The 19206-nt window shown below is 32.3% G+C and overlaps 1 protein-coding gene across 4 annotated transcripts in view; it reads left to right on the top strand.

Moving 5' to 3' along the window:
• Positions 1–18364, top strand: part of LOC118186188 (myc box-dependent-interacting protein 1-like) — a 59129-nt gene extending 40765 nt beyond the window's left edge. For all 4 annotated transcript variants that reach the window (XM_035356259.2, XM_085809877.1, XM_085809876.1 and 1 more), the window contains 7 exons: positions 4152–4237; positions 5851–6015; positions 8940–9016; positions 11132–11247; positions 14744–14809; positions 14913–15014; positions 15772–18364. In XM_035356259.2, coding sequence (XP_035212150.1) covers positions 4152–4237; positions 5851–6015; positions 8940–9016; positions 11132–11247; positions 14744–14809; positions 14913–15014; positions 15772–15846 — 687 coding nt within the window. In that variant the 3' untranslated portion in view covers positions 15847–18364. The remainder of the gene's footprint in view (positions 1–4151; positions 4238–5850; positions 6016–8939; positions 9017–11131; positions 11248–14743; positions 14810–14912; positions 15015–15771) is intronic.
• The last annotated feature ends 842 nt before the right edge of the window (positions 18365–19206 follow it).

The raw sequence follows: 19206 nt of genomic DNA, 5'->3' as shown, positions 1-19206 counted from the left end.
ACTGCTGCTTTGTGTTCATTACCAAAGGCAATTTCTGTATCACATTTTTCTTTGACAGCTGTAATTTTCCGATTTATTATGCTTCATATCACATTATGCTTATTATATTATGCTTCATTTCTGATATTGGAGTTGTAGCTGGATTGCTTCTGTTGATGTTGAGGTGGCTGTTGATTCTTTCATCTTCTAATTTATAATAGTAGCAGCAGCAGCTGAAATGAAGTTTCTGTAGCAGTTTATTCTATAGTAGCATTTTCTGCGGTCCATAATTCATTTGAATTGAGCCTTTTTATTTCTGCTGATCTGCATTCTAGGAGACAGAAGCTCGCACACTTGTATGCCAGGATATGTGTTTGATACCTTAAATAATGTGTACTTAATAGAAGGTGTTATGCCACCATTAGTTGAGACCTTGCTAGTCTTGTGCACCCTCTGTATGATAATGAAAACCATTTGTTAGTCTAAACAGCTTAGTTGTTAATGGCAATGTTTTCTAATAGACAGCACCTGTGAAGGTCAATGCCTTTTGCTGCTGTACTTCAGGTCTGGATAAAACTTAACTCTTTGGATTGTAGCATAATGCTTCAAGTGTGGTTGCTAAAAGAGCTAAGCAATTAGGCAGAGTGTCTTTTTTGTGGGATGATCAAAGCCACAGCAGAAAAGACATTCTGCTCAAGACTACGAGAACAATAAAAAAAAATCTGAGCTATTTTTGAAGTTAAGAAGTATTGACACTGAGGTTAAACAAAAAGTGTAATACATGCAATCTATTCAGAAAATTTATGAGCAAAGTACATGAAAGCAAACATTTTTCAAATGTATCATGATGACTTTTAGAATAAGCCCTGCACTATTTGTGCACTTTTGCCAATCTAAGTTTCCACAGGTGGAAGCAGTACTACTGGTCTCTTACTGATAGATTCTGTAATATTTCATTATTTTGATCTTGTTATTATTTATTTTTTCCAAATACTTCAGTTGCAACTTAGTTTTGACATTTTTTAAACAAAAAGTGTTACAGAAACGCAAGATTAGGGAAATGGGAAAGCTGTAGCAGTTCAGCAACTAAATTAAAGTTAGAAATTTGTTAAGACTGACTAGGAATTAAAGCTAAGTTGTCTGCAGTAGTACCTTGTTATGACACAAAATCCCTTTGCTTCTTTCTAACAACTGCTGTTATGCATTTTAGCAGTATCACAATATTCATGTAGTAAGCTTCATTTATAGACTGGCATCCTAAAATGAATTCATAGTGCACAACTCTGTGAACATAAAAAAAAAAAAATGGGGAAAATCACCATTATTTTGATTTTGGCTCTCCTTCTTTGAGATTTTTTTTTTTTTTTTTTTTTTTTTTTGTTCACAACCATTCTGTCAAATTATACTTTCAAATCAGTGACTCATCACCAAAATCATCTGATAAAGGAAAGCCGTGGTTTGCGTGGTCTGTGTAGCATTCTTTCCTTTCAATTTTTGTCCACTATATTAAAAGGATGTCTGCAAGCAGTTTTCTTATTTTCAGTTTCTTCTCTGATATTGTATAACCACTCATTTTTCTAAATTCAACTGTTCAGCAAAATCTTAGTTAATCGTTGTCTATGCTGCTCGCAAGGTAACACATGAGCAGTATATTTGTAAAGGAGCGCATTTGTAGGCATTTTTCTCTCATATTGCTTATCATATCTTCTCACTACTCGTGGAAAAAAATGGTCACGTAATTTGAATGATGCTGGCTGCTATATTAACTCTCCACGCAGTTTAAATGTTTCATGAATTTCAGTTCCATTTTTTCTCAAGTTCCATGGTAAATTAGTTATGCCACTAATGTTTCCCACCATGTACATAGCAGTACAAAAACAAAATAAAAAAATCATTATTTGCATTGTATGCATTTAAAAAGAGGTTTGAAAACAAAGAACACCTCAATTATACCTGTCATCTTTCAACATTAAACTACTATTGCCAAGTACAGTGGAATAACATCAGTTGACAAACTTTCTGGGCAGACTATGTACTTCCTGAATCATGTAGGATATCATTTGATAATTCTTCTAAGCCAGAAGAGATGCTGTTATTTCATTTCCTTAAACATTCAATGAGTGCCATAGAGATTTGAAAAATGGAGCATAATATTTTAAGGATATACACGAAAGCCATTACATTATGACCACCCTGTTAACATATAGGACCACCTTTAACCCTCAAAACTACCAGCACTCAGGGTGGCATTGACTCCACAAGCTGCAGATATGTAGTCTGAGGTATCTGGTACCACGTGCTCACCAACTGGTCTTGCAAAGGCTTAGCGTGGCAGCATGAATTTGTTTTTCTAGGTGGGACCACAAATGCTGTATTGGATTAATGTCAGGTGAATTTGGAGGCCAAGCTATGACTTGAAAGTCAGTGGAATGTTCTTCGAACCACTCCGTGACGATTTGACCCTTATGGCACGGTGCATTATCCTGTTGGTAAGCACCATTCTCCGCCGGAAATATTGTCATGAATGGGTGAACCTGGTTTGCAACAATGTTCGCATACCACACTGATGCCAAAGATTATTCCAAGGGGATTGTGGGTCCTAATGTGCTGCATGAAAATATTGCACACACCATAATACCTCCACCACCAGCTTGTCTCCGTACAACTGTGCATCCGGGAGCCAGGGTTTCATTTGGAAATTGGTGTGTTGGCACATGTCAGCCAATGTGATGGACCAAAAATCGAGATTCGTCAGGCCATGCAACTTGCTTCCATTCCTCTAATGTCTATTTCCGATGTTTCTCAGCCCATTGCATACATAGCTGGAAATGACGTGCCATCAATGAGCAGGGACATGCTTTGTCCTCCGGCTGCATAGGCCCATACATAGCAGTGTATGCTGCACAGTGTGTTGAGAAACACTGTTTGGGTTGCCACTGTTGTAGCTGGTGGTGATTTCGGCTGTTCTAGCTCTTCAGTCACAGCAAACAATGCGTAGCAATCTCCGCTCTCCTCTGGAAACAATGCACCATCAATGACACTGCTGGCTGATGACTTGTCGTTTCACCATCCATACACCACTTTCGATATGTGCTCACAACAACTGCATGTGAACAGCCCACTAAACACGGCATTTCTGATATTGATGTTCCCAGTCGCCGAGCCATAATGATTTGATCTTTATCGAAGTGATAAATCAGCTGATTTTCCCATTATGACACTATCACGCTATGTTTGGAAAGGCAATGTATATCTGCTTTATACACTCCAACATCAGCCGGGCATGCACAGTGGTTTTCATGGGCGAGCCCATTGTTATAGGTGGAGGGTGGTCGTAATGTAATGGCTCTTTAGTGTATATAAAAAAGACAATTAGCAGTGTTTAAAGTTATGCTGCATATAATTCAAATGTAATGAAAATAATATAATAGGAAGTTAATTTGAATATGTATTTAATGAATGCAAGAAACCTGTCACTTAATCTGGTTAATAAATAAATATTTTGCTTTTAGTTTCATATATTAAATTTTGTACTTTGGTTATGTGCATTCTCCTTTACATGAAAATATAATTTTGAATGTATGTGACTCTATGTTTTAATGTATGTAATATCGTTTTATGATGTAGTTGAGTGCATCAGTACAAGATCTGGAAAGGAAATATTCTGGTTTTTATAAATCAAAATAGTCTTTAAAATTGCAAATACTGATTGTATTGCATGCTTTGTTTTCTATTGATCTTTATCAAAAGTGCATATTGAAACTGCTGTGATTTTTCATTTTGGTTACTGTATAGGCTGTCAAATTTGTTGTTATTTGTGTCAAATTAGTTGAAGCAAGTAAATGATTTAGGTGCAAAAGTGTAAGGAAAATTAATTTATGCAGAAACATTTTACTAAGTGTAGAACGTGTGAACTCACAGCAGAAGCAATGTGCATGTAGAAAAACATAAGAAGTGAAAGTTACATGATAATGTAATTCTTTAATGATTAAGATTAAAATTATATACATAACAAGCGGTTTTTCTTAGCTGTTAAATTTTTTAAATCTTATTTTCCAAATAAACATCATTTTTGTATCTTGCTGTGAACTGCAACACCGCTTGGATATTGGCTTGGTGTGTAAAAACTACCACTTATAATCATGCCACTTATATAATTCTGTTAATTCCAGGCCAAAGAGCAGCTAGATGAGGCTCGTAATCTCTTCGAAGTTATCAACTCTGAATTGCATGATGAATTACCTGCATTGTATGATAGGTATGTGTTAAATTTATTCCAAGTTTAAATAAAGCTGTGTCAATAATTTAAAGAAATTAATGCAAGGCATGTGCATTGTCTTCTGCAACAAGGGATAATTTTTATGTACCTTAATTTACATTGTGCTAATTTATGTAATTATTTTTTGTAACTGGGTTAAGTATTCACATTCACAGAATGTTAGTGTTAGAGTTTCTAATATTGATTCTTTGCATATAATTGTTAAGACCTATTTGTGATTATGTTTAAGTGATTTTTAATCTTGTAGTTATTTCTCCCCTCTAGTAAGGGGGTAGTGTTGCTCTATTTTAATCATTTATGTTTCCTTTATTAAATGTAATTATCATTCTTAAGATATGCTTGTCACACACAATCTTTACTTCTAATGGTTCTTAAATATCGAAATGAAATTTTGTCAGCATTTTAAGTACTTCAAAAGGTATAATAATGTGATCATCTTTTGTAAATAAATAGAAGCAACTACAGGAAAGAGATGACACATTATGTTCATAAATTTCTATAAATGAATTTGCCCTTAACCTCCAACTTAATTAGGCTATTTAATTGAATATTATAGCACATGAGGCATGGAGAGAATCAGAAACACAAAATCATCAACAGGTATGACCTGCCAAGGAGCCTGTATGCAGGTAAAAGTATGTAAGATACCAGAAATTCACCATTGGTCATTTAGATATGATCTTGCTTGGTATGGTCATAAAATTCCACCCCAATTTTGTCTGAGAATACCCAGGGGATGGTCTGTATGTCTCTCACCTTTTCCCTACCAACAATGTTTTCTCAACAGGACTTTTTGGTTCACCTTGTATTTTGAGTGCCTCCTTGCTGCACAGGCACTATATGCTTACAAACATCTATGCCTTCTCAGGGATTCAAACTCAAGCCCATCAGTACGGTAGTCAGCACCACTAACTACTATGCTAGCTGGTTTGCTATCAGCCAGAGGTGATAGGATGAGGTCTTAGGACCTTGTTTAAGACTTTTCCGGTGTTTATACGGATCTGACGTTTTATTTATGCATGATAATGCCTGTCTACGTCAAACAAATTTCATTGGCAAATTCCTTGAAAATGAAGCCATTGAGCGAATATCATGGTCAGCAAAATTTCCCGATTTTAAGCCAATAGAGAACTTATGGAACTTCATTGGAAAAGCAAAATCCGAGATACATCCTTCTGCTAGAAATATAGATGTCTTAAAGACCACATTGCTGGAGGAGTGAAATTCTATTCCCCAAAATGTTAACAACATTATTGTTGGCATGTAAACAAGTTGTGATAAAGATATTTAATGTAACATGAAGTGGAACTGCAAATTTTCTTTCCACTTTATTCTTGTATGAGATAATTAATTTCATTTATTTTACTTACTTTAATTACAATTACAATAATTTATATTTTTACACGAGTTTTTTTCAATGTATGTGAATAATTTGCATTTTTTTCCGGTACATAATGGAATTATGCTTGTGGCAGAATTCCGATTTATCTGTGTTACTTTTTTACTTATTAATTTTTTAACAATATTGTTACTGAATTATGTATTCAGTTTTTTGTTCAGGTACATGTTCTAAAGTCCATATTATTTTTCAGCCGTGTGTCATTTTTTGTATCCCATCTTCAATGCCTGTATCTTGCAGAAGCTCAGTTTCATAGCCAAGATTCAGTTGCATACATTGAATTAAATAGCATTTTGGAAGCTCTAGATGAAGCATGCAGAAAAGGAACCACATATGAGCCAAACAAGGCTGATGTTGAGTAAGTTTGATATTTTGAAAAGGCATTTGGAATGCGTATATTTTGAAATGTCTTTATTAATATATCTGCCTTTTATTTTGATATGTTGCTGATTTATTTACAGTAATAAGTGCCGAAGTGTATAAAATAAAATTTAAAAAAAATATTGGAATGCAGTAAATCCTTTTATGGCGACCACCTCTTGTGTCCATCACTAAAATAACCAGAACAGGTTTGGAACATATACTTGTATTTAGCAGATTGAGCTGCACCGAGCTGTAAGATGGCCAAAAGACCGAAACGTCTGGAACTGTGATTGATTATCTTAAGCAGGATTTAGTGTACTAAATGAAGTGTTAGATTTTTCATTCTTATACATTTACAAAACTGCTATATTTTCTCATTGTATTATAGGATCTGATTAATTATTAAAATGTATTAAATGTTTTCTTGATTTTGTTCTGAAATGTTAGAATTCGCAACTGCATTCTTTAAAACAGTCTATATCTAGTTTAAGTGTTTAATCAAGTGTACAAGGTGTCAAAAAAATTGATACACATTTTAATGATCATGATGTCAGTAGTTCCTAAATATGCTTTTTTTTCAAAATTAAATAAAAAAACTGCTATATCCTTCCCCTCCAATAGTTACTTTTATGTTGCTCCATTGCTCCAAATAACTGCTCTTAGAAAGAGTGAATCATGTACATAGCTTGCCAAGTACTAATTTTAAAAGTGACTTGAATTTCATTTTCAAATGGCATGAAAATTTAGTTTCACATTAGCTCTTATTCATTTTAAAATTTGTCCAGTCTGTGAAATTCAGTGCATCAGATACCTATGCTATGCTGTTACAAAGCAATAATCCCTAAGCAAACAATAACCTCTGCTGTCTCACAGTATATGCAGAACCTTCTTTCCATGTCACAGATTGAATTTTCTTGACTAAACTGTATGATGTGATTGTTTAGTCCATAGAGGCCATACATATTAGATGTTTAATTTTATGGGTGTTATGAGCATGTATGTTGCTTCCTGAATTTGCCTGTTACATATTCATTGAATTTTGGCAATATTATAGTCTGCAGTTATGCTGTATGATTATTTTTCTGTGATCACAGTTGGACCTTGTGCTGCAGTATATTTCATCTGCTTACTTGAGACATATCTATTCTGTTAGTCAGACAAACAAAGAAGGCTTTGGAAAACCCATCCTCTCTTCTGTTTTACACTGGCCTAGTGCCAGTCATTTTCCTGTCTTATTACTTTTTGTCATGGATTACACTTAGAATTGGGACATAAAGTACATAACCTTTTAGCCATTTTAATATATATATATATATATATGCATTAGCCTTATCAATTTTTAGATTTTTTGAGTTAGATAATGATATTTTATACTTAAAGCCCAATGGGACGGTATAAAGTGGATGGCTGATTCTGAGACTGTAATGTATTAAATGTACTGATAATTCTTGTCACTACATTTTCTTTCCTCCAAAAAATTTGGCACAATACTTTTAATACTATTGTTTAAATAGTTTTAAATTACTTTGATGGCCAATTCTACTGCTTTTATTAACAAACAGGCCTTTTCGTTTCGTAAAGCTTGATCGCCCTCTAGCTTGAAGAATTACGACTTTCATTAACAAATGACTGTTTTTTCCATTATTCTCGTACTTTTATGGCCATGTTAAGTAATTTTAGCTGAATTAGCCATTTTCACTTTTTGCAACAGTCCTTCTTAAAACAACTTGACAGACGCCATTTTGAACCTTTTCCACGTCTTTCGTCTCCCTTTAGTTTTAGGCGGGTTATCGCCAACGGACAGTCTTTTGACATTGGCTATTGCCCAGTGATCTTGTTTCCCCCTTCCTACATCACACGACAAGTTGGAGAGCGTTGAAAAGCACGGAAGGGAATTACAACCCCTTTTTGTTTTTACTCCACGATAGAGAAGACAGCATTGCCACAGGTCTGTTTTTTTTTTTATGTTTCTTTTAAAAAAAAATTTCTTAGTCTTAACAAGACCCATGCTGTTAATTTTTATTTTTTCCTTAATCCTTTAAATTTTATTTCAGATTGATTTATAAAATTTTAATTCTTTAAGCTTGCAGGTCCAACCCGTACATTATAGTATATTTTGACTAATAGCAGACCGCTATTTATTTTTATTTTTATTTTTATTATTGCTGTACATCGGAGTTGCATTTACATTTTTTACACCTTAATGTGTCAAATGAGCGGACGCGTCGGGAAATTGGAACAGAGAATTGAGACTAAAAAAATTTTTAGGACAGTTTAATTAATTAATTAAAAAATTTGTAATGCAAAGTTTCAATTGTCTGTTTCGGCGAAACGCGTAATGGAGTTAGCTTGGCTCGATGTTCACGCAGAAATTTCCCTTGAAAAGCCAGGGTGGATCTCGAATTAAGCTAATTTACCATTTTCCACTTTTTAATTTTAATATTTTTATATATGTTTTTAACTTGTTCCATTGATTGGTTTTTTACTGTTTTTTTTTCCCTTGTTTCCAACGATTAGTATTTTACTGTGTTTTATAATTTACATTTTATTTCGCAAGTAGCCTAATATTTCACCTCATTCAGTGTCATTGTTTTTTAATACTGTGTTGAACTTTTCTTGGAACCACAGCTTTTGGTAACTTTTTGGCAAGTTAACTACAATTTCTCTTCTCATTTCCTTAATTTTGCAGCATATTGCGCAAAAAATTTTGACAAAAATTGGTCTTTTTAGTATTGTACTTACAACCTTGCTTATAATAATATATATATTGTTCATAGTAAGTTTCGTGTGATGACTAAAAAAACTCAGTGCAACCAAGTGGCCTTTTAATAATTTAATGAAATTAGTCAATAACATTGAGTAATTTTAATTAAAATATAATATTAATTATTACTATTATTAAGATATTTGATATTGTAGATCTCAGGGAGAGAAAGGTGATGATTCATCAGCACTGAAGTCTACTACTTTATCTGAGTTTCTGTTGGAGAAAGAAGGTAAATTGTCATTTGTTTAACTCACTTGGTAAAACTTTTCATTTCTTAATTGATTGTAAAGAAGTCATTGTTCGTAATTTCAGTAAGGCACTTATTTAGCTTCTTTATGTCCGACTGTAGGAAATTGATAGCTGAATGGGAAGAATGAGTTTGCTTCAATATGAAGATAACATATTAAAATGTTCTATAATTTATTTTATCAGTAAGGACTTGTACTTTACACATATTTAATTTGATGCTTAATGATAATCAATCTTCTTAAAAATCCTCCCTTTAGTTGTACCACTTGAACTAAAATGACACATTGCTAAAAAGTTATGTCAGTAAATTTGGGAGAGGGGGATAATCTTATACCTAGAATGCTATAATATATAAAGACATTTAAAATATGAAATCATTATGCTTTGCAGTAATACTTTAGTTGTCTCTGTTTTTGTATGAAGTAACTGATGAGGGTGTGGTGGTTTCCATTATGAAAGCATCTAGACTGAAGATTTAGATCATGTTTTTTTTTTTTTTTTTTTTTTTTTTTTTTTTTTTTTTTTTTTTTTAAATTTTGATTATTTAAAATTGCCCTAACTGTAACATCTGCTAAATAAGTTTATCTTTGATTTAAATCCTGAGTTAAGTGTTTGAATATTTGGGTGATGCTTTTACTAAACATATTTTATAAATTTTTTATATTCTACTTTCATGTAGCTATTTTCTTCAGTGCAGTAGAAACTCGGTGTAATCTGAACTCGAATGCTTGCTTATAATGATCAGCTAGAAATTTGCACCCATAATATAGAAAATTGTCATCTTAAAAATACTTCCATAATAATTTTTTTTAAATGGTATATGGTTTAAATATTTTTTTTTACTACAAATTGTTGTAGATAGAAAAACCAAAGAAATAGTTTTGTTTCAGGTTATTCTACCTTTTTTTTTAACAAAGTGATGAATCTGTGTCAGCTAATTTGCCGATCAACAGGTGGTTACATGACAATAGTTGCTCCTTAGTGTTAGAAGAGAGTGATCATTATTTATTTTAAATAATATAGATGCCTACCGTGCATTACAATGCATACTTTTGCATAACAGAATTACCGTAATTTCCAGAAGAAACGCCGCGGTGTTTACGTGTTTGAAACTTAAATTTTCAGCGGGTGCGGCATTTAGGTACACTAAAAATAAAATATTTCCTACGATAGTCATTGTACATAGTTTGGATGGCCTTGTCATTGTGCATAGACTGGTGCTATTCCCACACAAAAGACCACTCAGTTGCTTTTTGCGAACGTTATTTTGTTTACATTCTTTCCCTTGAACGGACCTACATGCCTTATTCACCCTAAAGGAGATCTCAGAACAATAACATTCTTCCCCCTTTCAAATCAACATTCTCATCAGTTTGAATAGTCTCTCTTCTCTGCTATTCGATGAATCTTCCAGGACCCATCCTCTCCCCACTCCTGCCTTTTCTGCAATTTTTTTCAAAGGCGGACACGACTCCACCTGCCTCGCTATAACGAACTCTGACGTATTTCCCCTTCAGCATGAATGGATTTTTCTTGGCATTCTGCCAAATACAGATCCCATCAGTTTGGGTACAAGTACTTGTTGAATAGTTTTTAAGTAAGAAGGGAGCGGAAAATTTTTGAAAATGTCTCTAAATGGCACAGAAGCTATACATTTCTTACCTTTAATTTATTTTTGAGTTATGGTTTCATTGTATGCATTTTTCTTAACTGGTATGTCATATATCAGGACTTAGGTTGAGTTTTTGCATTTGTACGTCCCACGACGATGTCACGCGCAATTTAATCTGTTGCGGCATTTCTGTGTAATTTTAATTTTTTTCCCCCCATTTTTCTCGAGTGCGGCGTTTACGCTGATGCGGCCTTTCTTCCGGAAATTACATATGTGTATTTCTATCTTAAGCTGCTGAAAAGAATTCTTGCATGTTATGTGAAATGGTGTGTTTCCTTTAGTTTATATAAAAGGGTTCTGCTTACTCATTCTAAATTATCTATTGCTTCCTGAAATTCATGTTTTTGTAATATTTTTTATTTAAGCAGTTAATGCAAAATGTTCTGCTATGCTGAATTTTATCCCCTGTTCATTTTTCCATAGATGGATCTTCATCTGGGTCGGCATCTGGCAGTGCTGTGTTTTCTACACCTCCAACAACAGCAGTTAGATCTCTCAGTTCAGATAATTTTGATGTTACAAAAGAAGATATGAAAGAAGTATTCAAATACATATTTTATTTTTTAATATATATTAAATTAGACTGATTCTGTAATGTTAATTTTTGGTAAACCAAGTTAGGCTATTCATACTCTCTAAAAATTGTGTGTTTAACCAAATTTAGTTCTTATTACAAAATTTTCAGAAGTAACTGGTATTTTTCACAATTCTTTAATTCATAGTTTCTTGAGTAACAAAATTTAATTTCTTCATTTCACACTAGTTGTGCATTCTATCATTTTGTTAATTATCATAATAGGTTTGCAAATGCTTTCAATTTAAATTTGGCAGTAAATCATCAGTATTGAATCCAGTTGCTTATCAGATCCAGTGGTACAAGTTGTGGCTGAAAACAAACAGCAAAACTCCTGTTATATCTCTTGTTCTTGAAATTATGGAATAAATATTTTCCTTCACTGTAATCCCCTGCCTGATCCCTATTCTAGTCCATATAAATCTTCCACTATTTGAAACACTATCACATACATTTCCTGATTGATTGTTTCTGAATTGCGTGTCTTTCTCTGTACCAGCAGATCTGATTCCTTGCAGATATGATTTTTGGAAACAAATCACATGAAGCTGAGTCGAACATAGTATGGATGCTTTAAGACAGATCTTGCACTGAGCCAGAAACAACAAACAGAGAGCATTATAGGCAAGCACATAATCATAATGAAGAACCCATTAGTTCTCCTTTCACAGTTCAGGCCATTTTATTTTCACCAAGTGTACTATGGGTTAACTATATGTCCTTCAGATATCCATTCCACATGAATAGTTCATTGAATATTACGGATACATTCATCACTTGCGAACTTGAATTTGCTTTGACATCCCTTCTTTACCTTTGGTGAAGAGGGAATTTTCTACAGTAAGGATTGGCACTTAATTTCAGTGCCATAGTCAAACAAGCTGTGATTCATCACAAGCCATACCATTTTCTAAAAGAAAAGTTTGTCACTTTCAGTGTTTTGAAGAGCATCAGTACAAATGTTCATTGGAAAATTTTTTCGGATTCAAGATTCTCAGCTTAATTTTTGAAACTATTCTAATGTTGAAATTATTGTCAGTGCTGTTTGGCAAGTATTCTGTTAGTCAGTATTTACTAATTTATTCATTGTCTGAATGCAGAGCTGACAATACCCCCTTCTCCCATCATCCAGTTAAACTTTTTGAATGCTGATGTCCATTCCTCTTGGGAATTGCAAGGACAGCATCATTTCTTATCTCATCTCTTTCATCTTAAGCCAATAAAAAACTTACATGTGTGCTAAACAATCATAACAACTCTTATGTTTCTAAAGCAGACTTCACAGAGTTACACATTATTATTAAGTTGTTTTCAAATTAATACTTATGATTTCAAGAGAGCAAAATCAAGTACTGCTTCAAACAGAGCCTAATGATAAACTGAATGTAGCATGGCCTTGAAACACTAACCTTCGGGAGAACAGGAAACACTGGGCAATCACATGCTGTATTTGTTGTTTCCAAGCTAACAGCGGCATTTTTCCAGTTATAGCAAGTTATCTAAAGTATGATTTTAAATCAAAATATAAACATTTTTCATTTGAAGATAAATGTGTTTCATACGTTGCAGCTGCAGCATGAAAAGTGCATTAAGTGCTGTGAAGAATATTTTGCTTTATTCAAATTAAAAAGTGATTTTTTTATTAAGAAAGACTATGGTTATTTTCATTGTCATCATGGAATTCATATGGTGATTGTAGACTTAGTATTTTTTGTAAGCATTTTAGTTGTATTTCAGAGTTCAAGATATCCCTTTGTTTATTTCTGCAAAAGATTTTAAAACTATGAAATGTTATAGGAAAATGTAACTCATTGTAGTCGACCACCTTAAACTGATAATGTGCACTAAATTAAAATGACACTGCAGCACACGTCAAACAGCTGCAAAAGTCTGCTCCCTTCCTTTTTTTTTTTTTTTTTTTTTTTTTTTTTTGTTTGTTTGTTTGTTTGTTTGTTTGTTTATTCATTTAGAGATTGCTTGTCAAACTTAATATGTTTAATTGATGAAGAACCATTCCTTTCAGTGTGTGGAATGAAACTAGAGTTGATGCTAATATTTATTTTGGGACAGTGTATATTCTCAGTTTCCTATATTTTGAAAATGGTGACCTAAAAATGTTCAAATGCAGTAATATGCATTTTTGTTTTAAAAACTAATTTTTTAATTAAATCTGAATAATGTAATTTATAGTTTTTGATTTCAAAATTGTATTAAATATACACAGCTAAAAAATATATAAAATTTTATTATAAATTAGTATCTTAATGAGATACATTCTGCAAGAGAAGAGGAATAATGACCTTGTTTATTTACATTAGCTGTACGTAAGTTGTGTGATCTCTGAGGTCATGATAATGAATCTCATTATTTTATTAAGATACATTCAGCATGTCAGATTTCTATTTTTTTCTCTTGTGTAAAAAGCAGTAAAGCTATATGAAGGATTCAGGCATTCCTGATTAAAGCTTGTTATTGAATTTTAATTTACTATTATTTAACAAATTTGAATTAAATTTTATAACAGTAATAAAGATTATTTTTCTAATGTGTTGTGATATTAAGTTTCAACTATTAATGTGAAGGTAAAACTATCAAACTGTTGGAAGAGAAAGAGAATGGTAGGATTTCATTTTGAAAGCTGAAGTATGTGTAATTATTTTGAAGATGGATCTGAATGTATTCTTCTGAAAAGAGATAAAGATACTCTGCATTTTAAAAATGGATCTGAACTTGTTTTTCTTAAGAGAGAGAAAGATAGTCTGCAGTGAAAAAAAATGCATTTTGTAATGATAGCAAAGTTACCTGAGGAATAAAGACCCTTCAATAGTGAGTAATAATATAAAATAATTCTATTAGAAGTATGCTTCTAAAGAAAGATTATTTTTTCTCTAACTTATGCAGTTAAAAATACCTTTGAATCTCATTTCAATTTATTAATATTTCATTCTTTATAGAATTGTGTAATGGCTTACTAGCTTTCTGAAGTTAAAACTAACCTAAGTGATCTTGAGCCAGAGGGCACCTTCTGTCACCGTCCAGTTTGTTTAGTTTCATGTTGCTCTCCATGACAGTTTTACCTTTTCCTGACCAGTGAGTCAATGAATGCTTTGTCTTTTTTATGGAGGATGTAGTTAGGGGTTTCATCAGTTTCCAAATTCAACAAATATGCTGCCCAAAAAAGGAGAACCCTTTTGTGTTGATGCTCAGATGATTTAATTGTATACTATGTTTAACTAAAAATTTGGAAGTAAAATGTTCAGTTTCAAAGCTGTTCGCATTCATTTCTTTATCCTCAATACTGCGGGTATTTAATTTCTGCCATAATGTAACAAGAAATGTTAGGGGGTGCAGATGCACGTACTGTGTAATGTTTTCAGGATTAGATTGATTTCAACTGTAATTATTCATCTTTAAATAGTATCATATAATGTAATTAACAGGGTTTTCAATTTATGTCACAGGATGAAAGCTTGGAAGTCGAGGCTGCTAAAGAACCACCTCCTACAGAACACCGTATATTGTATCAGGTTATTTTCTCTAATTTCTTATTTTCAGCAATGTATTTATATGCTGTTGTATTAAAATATTGGAACATAAAAATGTTTTAACTTCTGCAATTTGTTATTTAAGGTACAAGGCACTTACAAGTACACTGCTGAAGATGTTGATGAACTATCCTTTAATGTTGGTGATATCATTGATGTAATTGCCTATGAGGATCCAGATGAACAAGTAAGTCATTTAACGTGTTTTTCAAGACTTTTAAAGGCTGGTGGTCAGGAAACTTGTTTCTAATATCAAAGCCATATACTTCAAGTAACAGATGCAGAAATGCTGTACGACTCACTTATATTCAGATTTTCAAACATTTTTCATATAGAATACACTTTTGTTAGCTATTTTTTTTTCAATGTGTCTTCCATAAAAGTATTAGGTACTGAGAGTAAATAATAAATCGCTATCCCAATTATTGCTGTGTAACAGCCAATCACCATAGATCGCTTTGGGGTTAACACAGGAGAAACTGGTTCCCCATTACAAACAAGCTGATAGCTGATTGGTTGAAAACGAACAACTTGCAATTTTTTTGGAAAGGAAGGAAAAAGTCGCACGTCTTTCTTTCAATAGTAAACTAGTGAAAAAATTGTCCGAAACAGTTGTTCGAGTGAAACAAACGTCGTGTGATATGGGCCTAAAGAGTACACAATATTACGTAGGTTAAAAAAAATATTAGTCATATAAATAAATTTAAAATTTCCAAATATCTCTGCCTTACCTAAAATTCCTTAAATTTTTTAATAATTCAGAATTTGAGATTTGTTGTACTGAGGTTCCATGGAAAATATGTGATTAATCAGAACGCAAAGCTTCGTGTCATAATGCACGGCTTCCAGTCAATCATTGCTTACTAACTAATTGAATAACTGAATTTTGAAGTTCTGGAAACTGTCTGAAATTTCATTACTAATTATGGTACTTTCTTTTATAGGAAGAAGGATGGCTGATGGGTATATTTAATGGAAGAAAAGGATTGTTTCCTGCCAATTTTACATCTCGTATATAAATTTTTGACATGTGGACAAAATTTGCAATATATATGCAAATATGCATTGTGATATTTTGAAAAGCCATTCCTTGTTTTCATGGATTTATTCAAGTATCGTGTGTTTTACATTATTGAGCTTGACATCATCTTACTAGTTTGTAATGTAGGTACATAATGAGTTATTGTATATTATTCCATTGTTTATATTTAAGTCTAATTTCTATTTTGGGGGGGGGGTATAACTCTTCAGGCAGAAAACGGACCAGTTAGAACAAACTTAAAGCTATCTTGTTGCAACATAAATAAGTGAATTGGTGTAAGATAATAACATTTTAATTTTGTTTATGGATTATGGTAGTTCAAACTTAAACAGAACAAATAGTTATTCATTTTTACATTTATTTATACAACCATTGAAAATAATCTGCTACACAAATATAGAGAGGCCATATATTTTCATTCTGATTTTCATGTTATCATTCTATCATCTGTAACCAATTGTATGAGGTAGTAGGTTCAGATTTTGTATTATGAATAGCTACGTGGTTATTTGTATACGGGTTAAAATAGTCACACATTAATTTAAAATTTGGATCTGTTTTTAAACAGAAGAGAAACATTTGGCGTTTTTCGTTTTATCCAATTGTTTATGATATCAAATTATTTTTTATATGCTCTTTATTGTGCAGTTGAAATACAGACAAAAGTCGTTAATCCGGACTTCGGCGATTCCGGATTATCGATTTTTCTGGATTATAGATCATCAGTTTAAATCTGGTAAGATGGCATGCAGAAATTATAAAATTAAAAATATGAAACCATAATTTATGAAATAAAGAACAATTATGATCTAAAGGGTATCAAAATTTACAAAAAGAAAAAGCTTAATATTTATTTGTTTACTTTATTAAACATTTCTTTCAACGTAAGTTGTTTAAGTTTTGAACTTGATTTAAATCATATCAAAGATGGAGTACATCGAGATGAAATACTACATTTATTATGGAATTATAAGCCAAATAAAATAAAAACATCTGCCCATAAGATAAGGATAGTGCTGACAGATCAACTTCCAATATTTATTTGTTTACTTTAGTAAACATTTCTTTCAATGTAAGTTGTTTTAAGTTGCTTCGTTTCATGTGATAATACTTTCTCTTTAATTCTATAAACAGACATAATTTCTTGTTCAGTTACAAAGTTCCGCTGTTCAAGTCCTATAATTGCTGTGTCGAGAATACCGACTAATTTGTCAGTCGAAATTTTTTCGTTTTCAATAACCTCTGTGTCACTTTCTTCACTATCAGAAGCAAATTATAATGACGAAGAACTTGATTTAAATCATATCAAAGACGGAGTACATCGAGATGAAATACCACATTTAGTAAGGAATTATAAGCCAAATAAAATAAAAACATCTGCCCTGAAGATAAGGATAGTGCTGACAGATCAACTTCCAATTCATTGTGCGCCATGGCATCCCCCCCCCCGCCGGAGAGCGTGAAATTGATAAACAGATTTCGGAATGGTTAGACAAACAAAGGATATGCCTTTATCCATTTTTTGCAGCAATTCCATCAATTAATGGACTTCGAAACATACTTTCGCTTCGTAGATCCTTTACATATTAGTAAATATATATCGGAAATTCTATTTGACATAATCGAAAGTTCAAGCTTACTTTTATAAAATTGCTCTAACAGTCTGCAAAAAATAATAAGCCGATTCCAATTTGAAGATTAAGGAACAATGCAATCTGCAACATTAACTGAATTAGATAATTTTAGCTTAGCTTATACCGTCCGTTATACATTTAACGCGCATGCATGAACGTATTATGCGCACACGCATATTCGCAGCCGTGAAGGTCTTACGCGCACGCGTAAACGCGACACATGCGCAAAAAGTTTGTAGCTTTGAGGTCCGGATTATGGGTGTCCGAATTAATGACTTTTGACTGTATATTTATTTGATAAAAATATAACAGCAAAGTCTCAAATCATTTTTTCTTGTCTAAATGCATTTTATTGGTGTCAATTTATGCCCTTCATAAGCAAAATTAGTGCCTTATAATATTGTGATGATTCAACGTTTCTAAAGAAATAGTTATTTTTGCTTCATTTTTCAGTATTGTTAAATAATGTATGAATATATATAAATATATATATATATTTTTTCATTGAAAGAACTTCATGCATTTGTATTATGCTCCATTTGTTCTCATTTGTATAAAATAAATCATCTGTGCTTCACTCAATGAAGCAGATTTGTTTCAAGAATTTTCTGACACATGTATTTTAAATCTTTTATTATGTGTAATATTTTCATTTTTGAATTTATACCATCATTTCACTAGTTTCGTAATGAATTCTGTCTGTTATTCCATAAGGAATATTATTTATATCATTGTTAAAGTCAACTACTGTTGTTTATTACAGTTTTTTCATTTTTAAAAATTTATTTCTGTGTCCTGAATGCTGCTATATCTGCCTTGTAAAATATTGATTTTTAATAAATTTCATTTATATCACTTTTTTACCAATGATTATTTATATGATTTACACTGGAAAAAGTGGTTTCTTTTTATTTACTTATATACACTGCCAAAGTAGCATATTCTTAATATGTATTTCTTTCATTATCTGTGCTTATATGGCCGATTTCCTCTAACCATCTCTCATAGTAATCTTAGACAAGATGATGCTTTTTAGTTTATATCTGGCACAGAGTAATGCCATAATAATAAGCAACAAAGTTATTTAAATATGAATTAACTGACCTAATTTTATCACCCTAATGCCTTCAAATTTCTTCAAAATATACTCTTTTTGGGGGAGGTTCAAAATTTCAATTACGTCTTTGAAAGTGGTTAGGATGAATTATTTATTGGGTGTCCATAATTTATTCACCAAATGAAGACATGTTTTAAATAATGTGTCTTTAAGAGATACAGAAAAAAAAAAAAGACCGACAATATTATTTAACACTTCAAAGAATTTTATATTAATACACTTCAATGTGAGCTCGGAGAATATAAAGTCTGTTCTTGATTTCCCTCCAGGGGTTATTCAACATCTGCGTAGCAATGGCTGTTTCTGAGTCAGTTTGATTTTTTAATTCTTCAGTGCTGTGAATCTCAGCAGAAACTTGATTCTTCAGGTATCCCCAGAAAGGGAATTCGAGTGGTGTGACATCTAGAGAATGGGATGGCCGTGAAATTTTCCACCACTACTAATCCAACAATAATGGGAATGCTTCATCAAAGAAGACATTTATATATTGTATAGCCCAATGACATGGGCCCCATCCTGCTGGAAAAAATGTGTAGGTGCATTTCTTCTAATTGTACTGCTGAAAACAATCTTAGCATATAAAATA

The sequence above is a fragment of the Stegodyphus dumicola genome, chromosome X2 (assembly GCF_044657685.1).
Source record: "Stegodyphus dumicola isolate Sdum_Otavi_A_Nest chromosome X2, ASM4465768v1".
NCBI classification, from domain to species: Eukaryota; Metazoa; Arthropoda; class Arachnida; order Araneae; family Eresidae; genus Stegodyphus; species Stegodyphus dumicola.
This window is presented reverse-complemented; position numbering and strand designations above follow the sequence as displayed.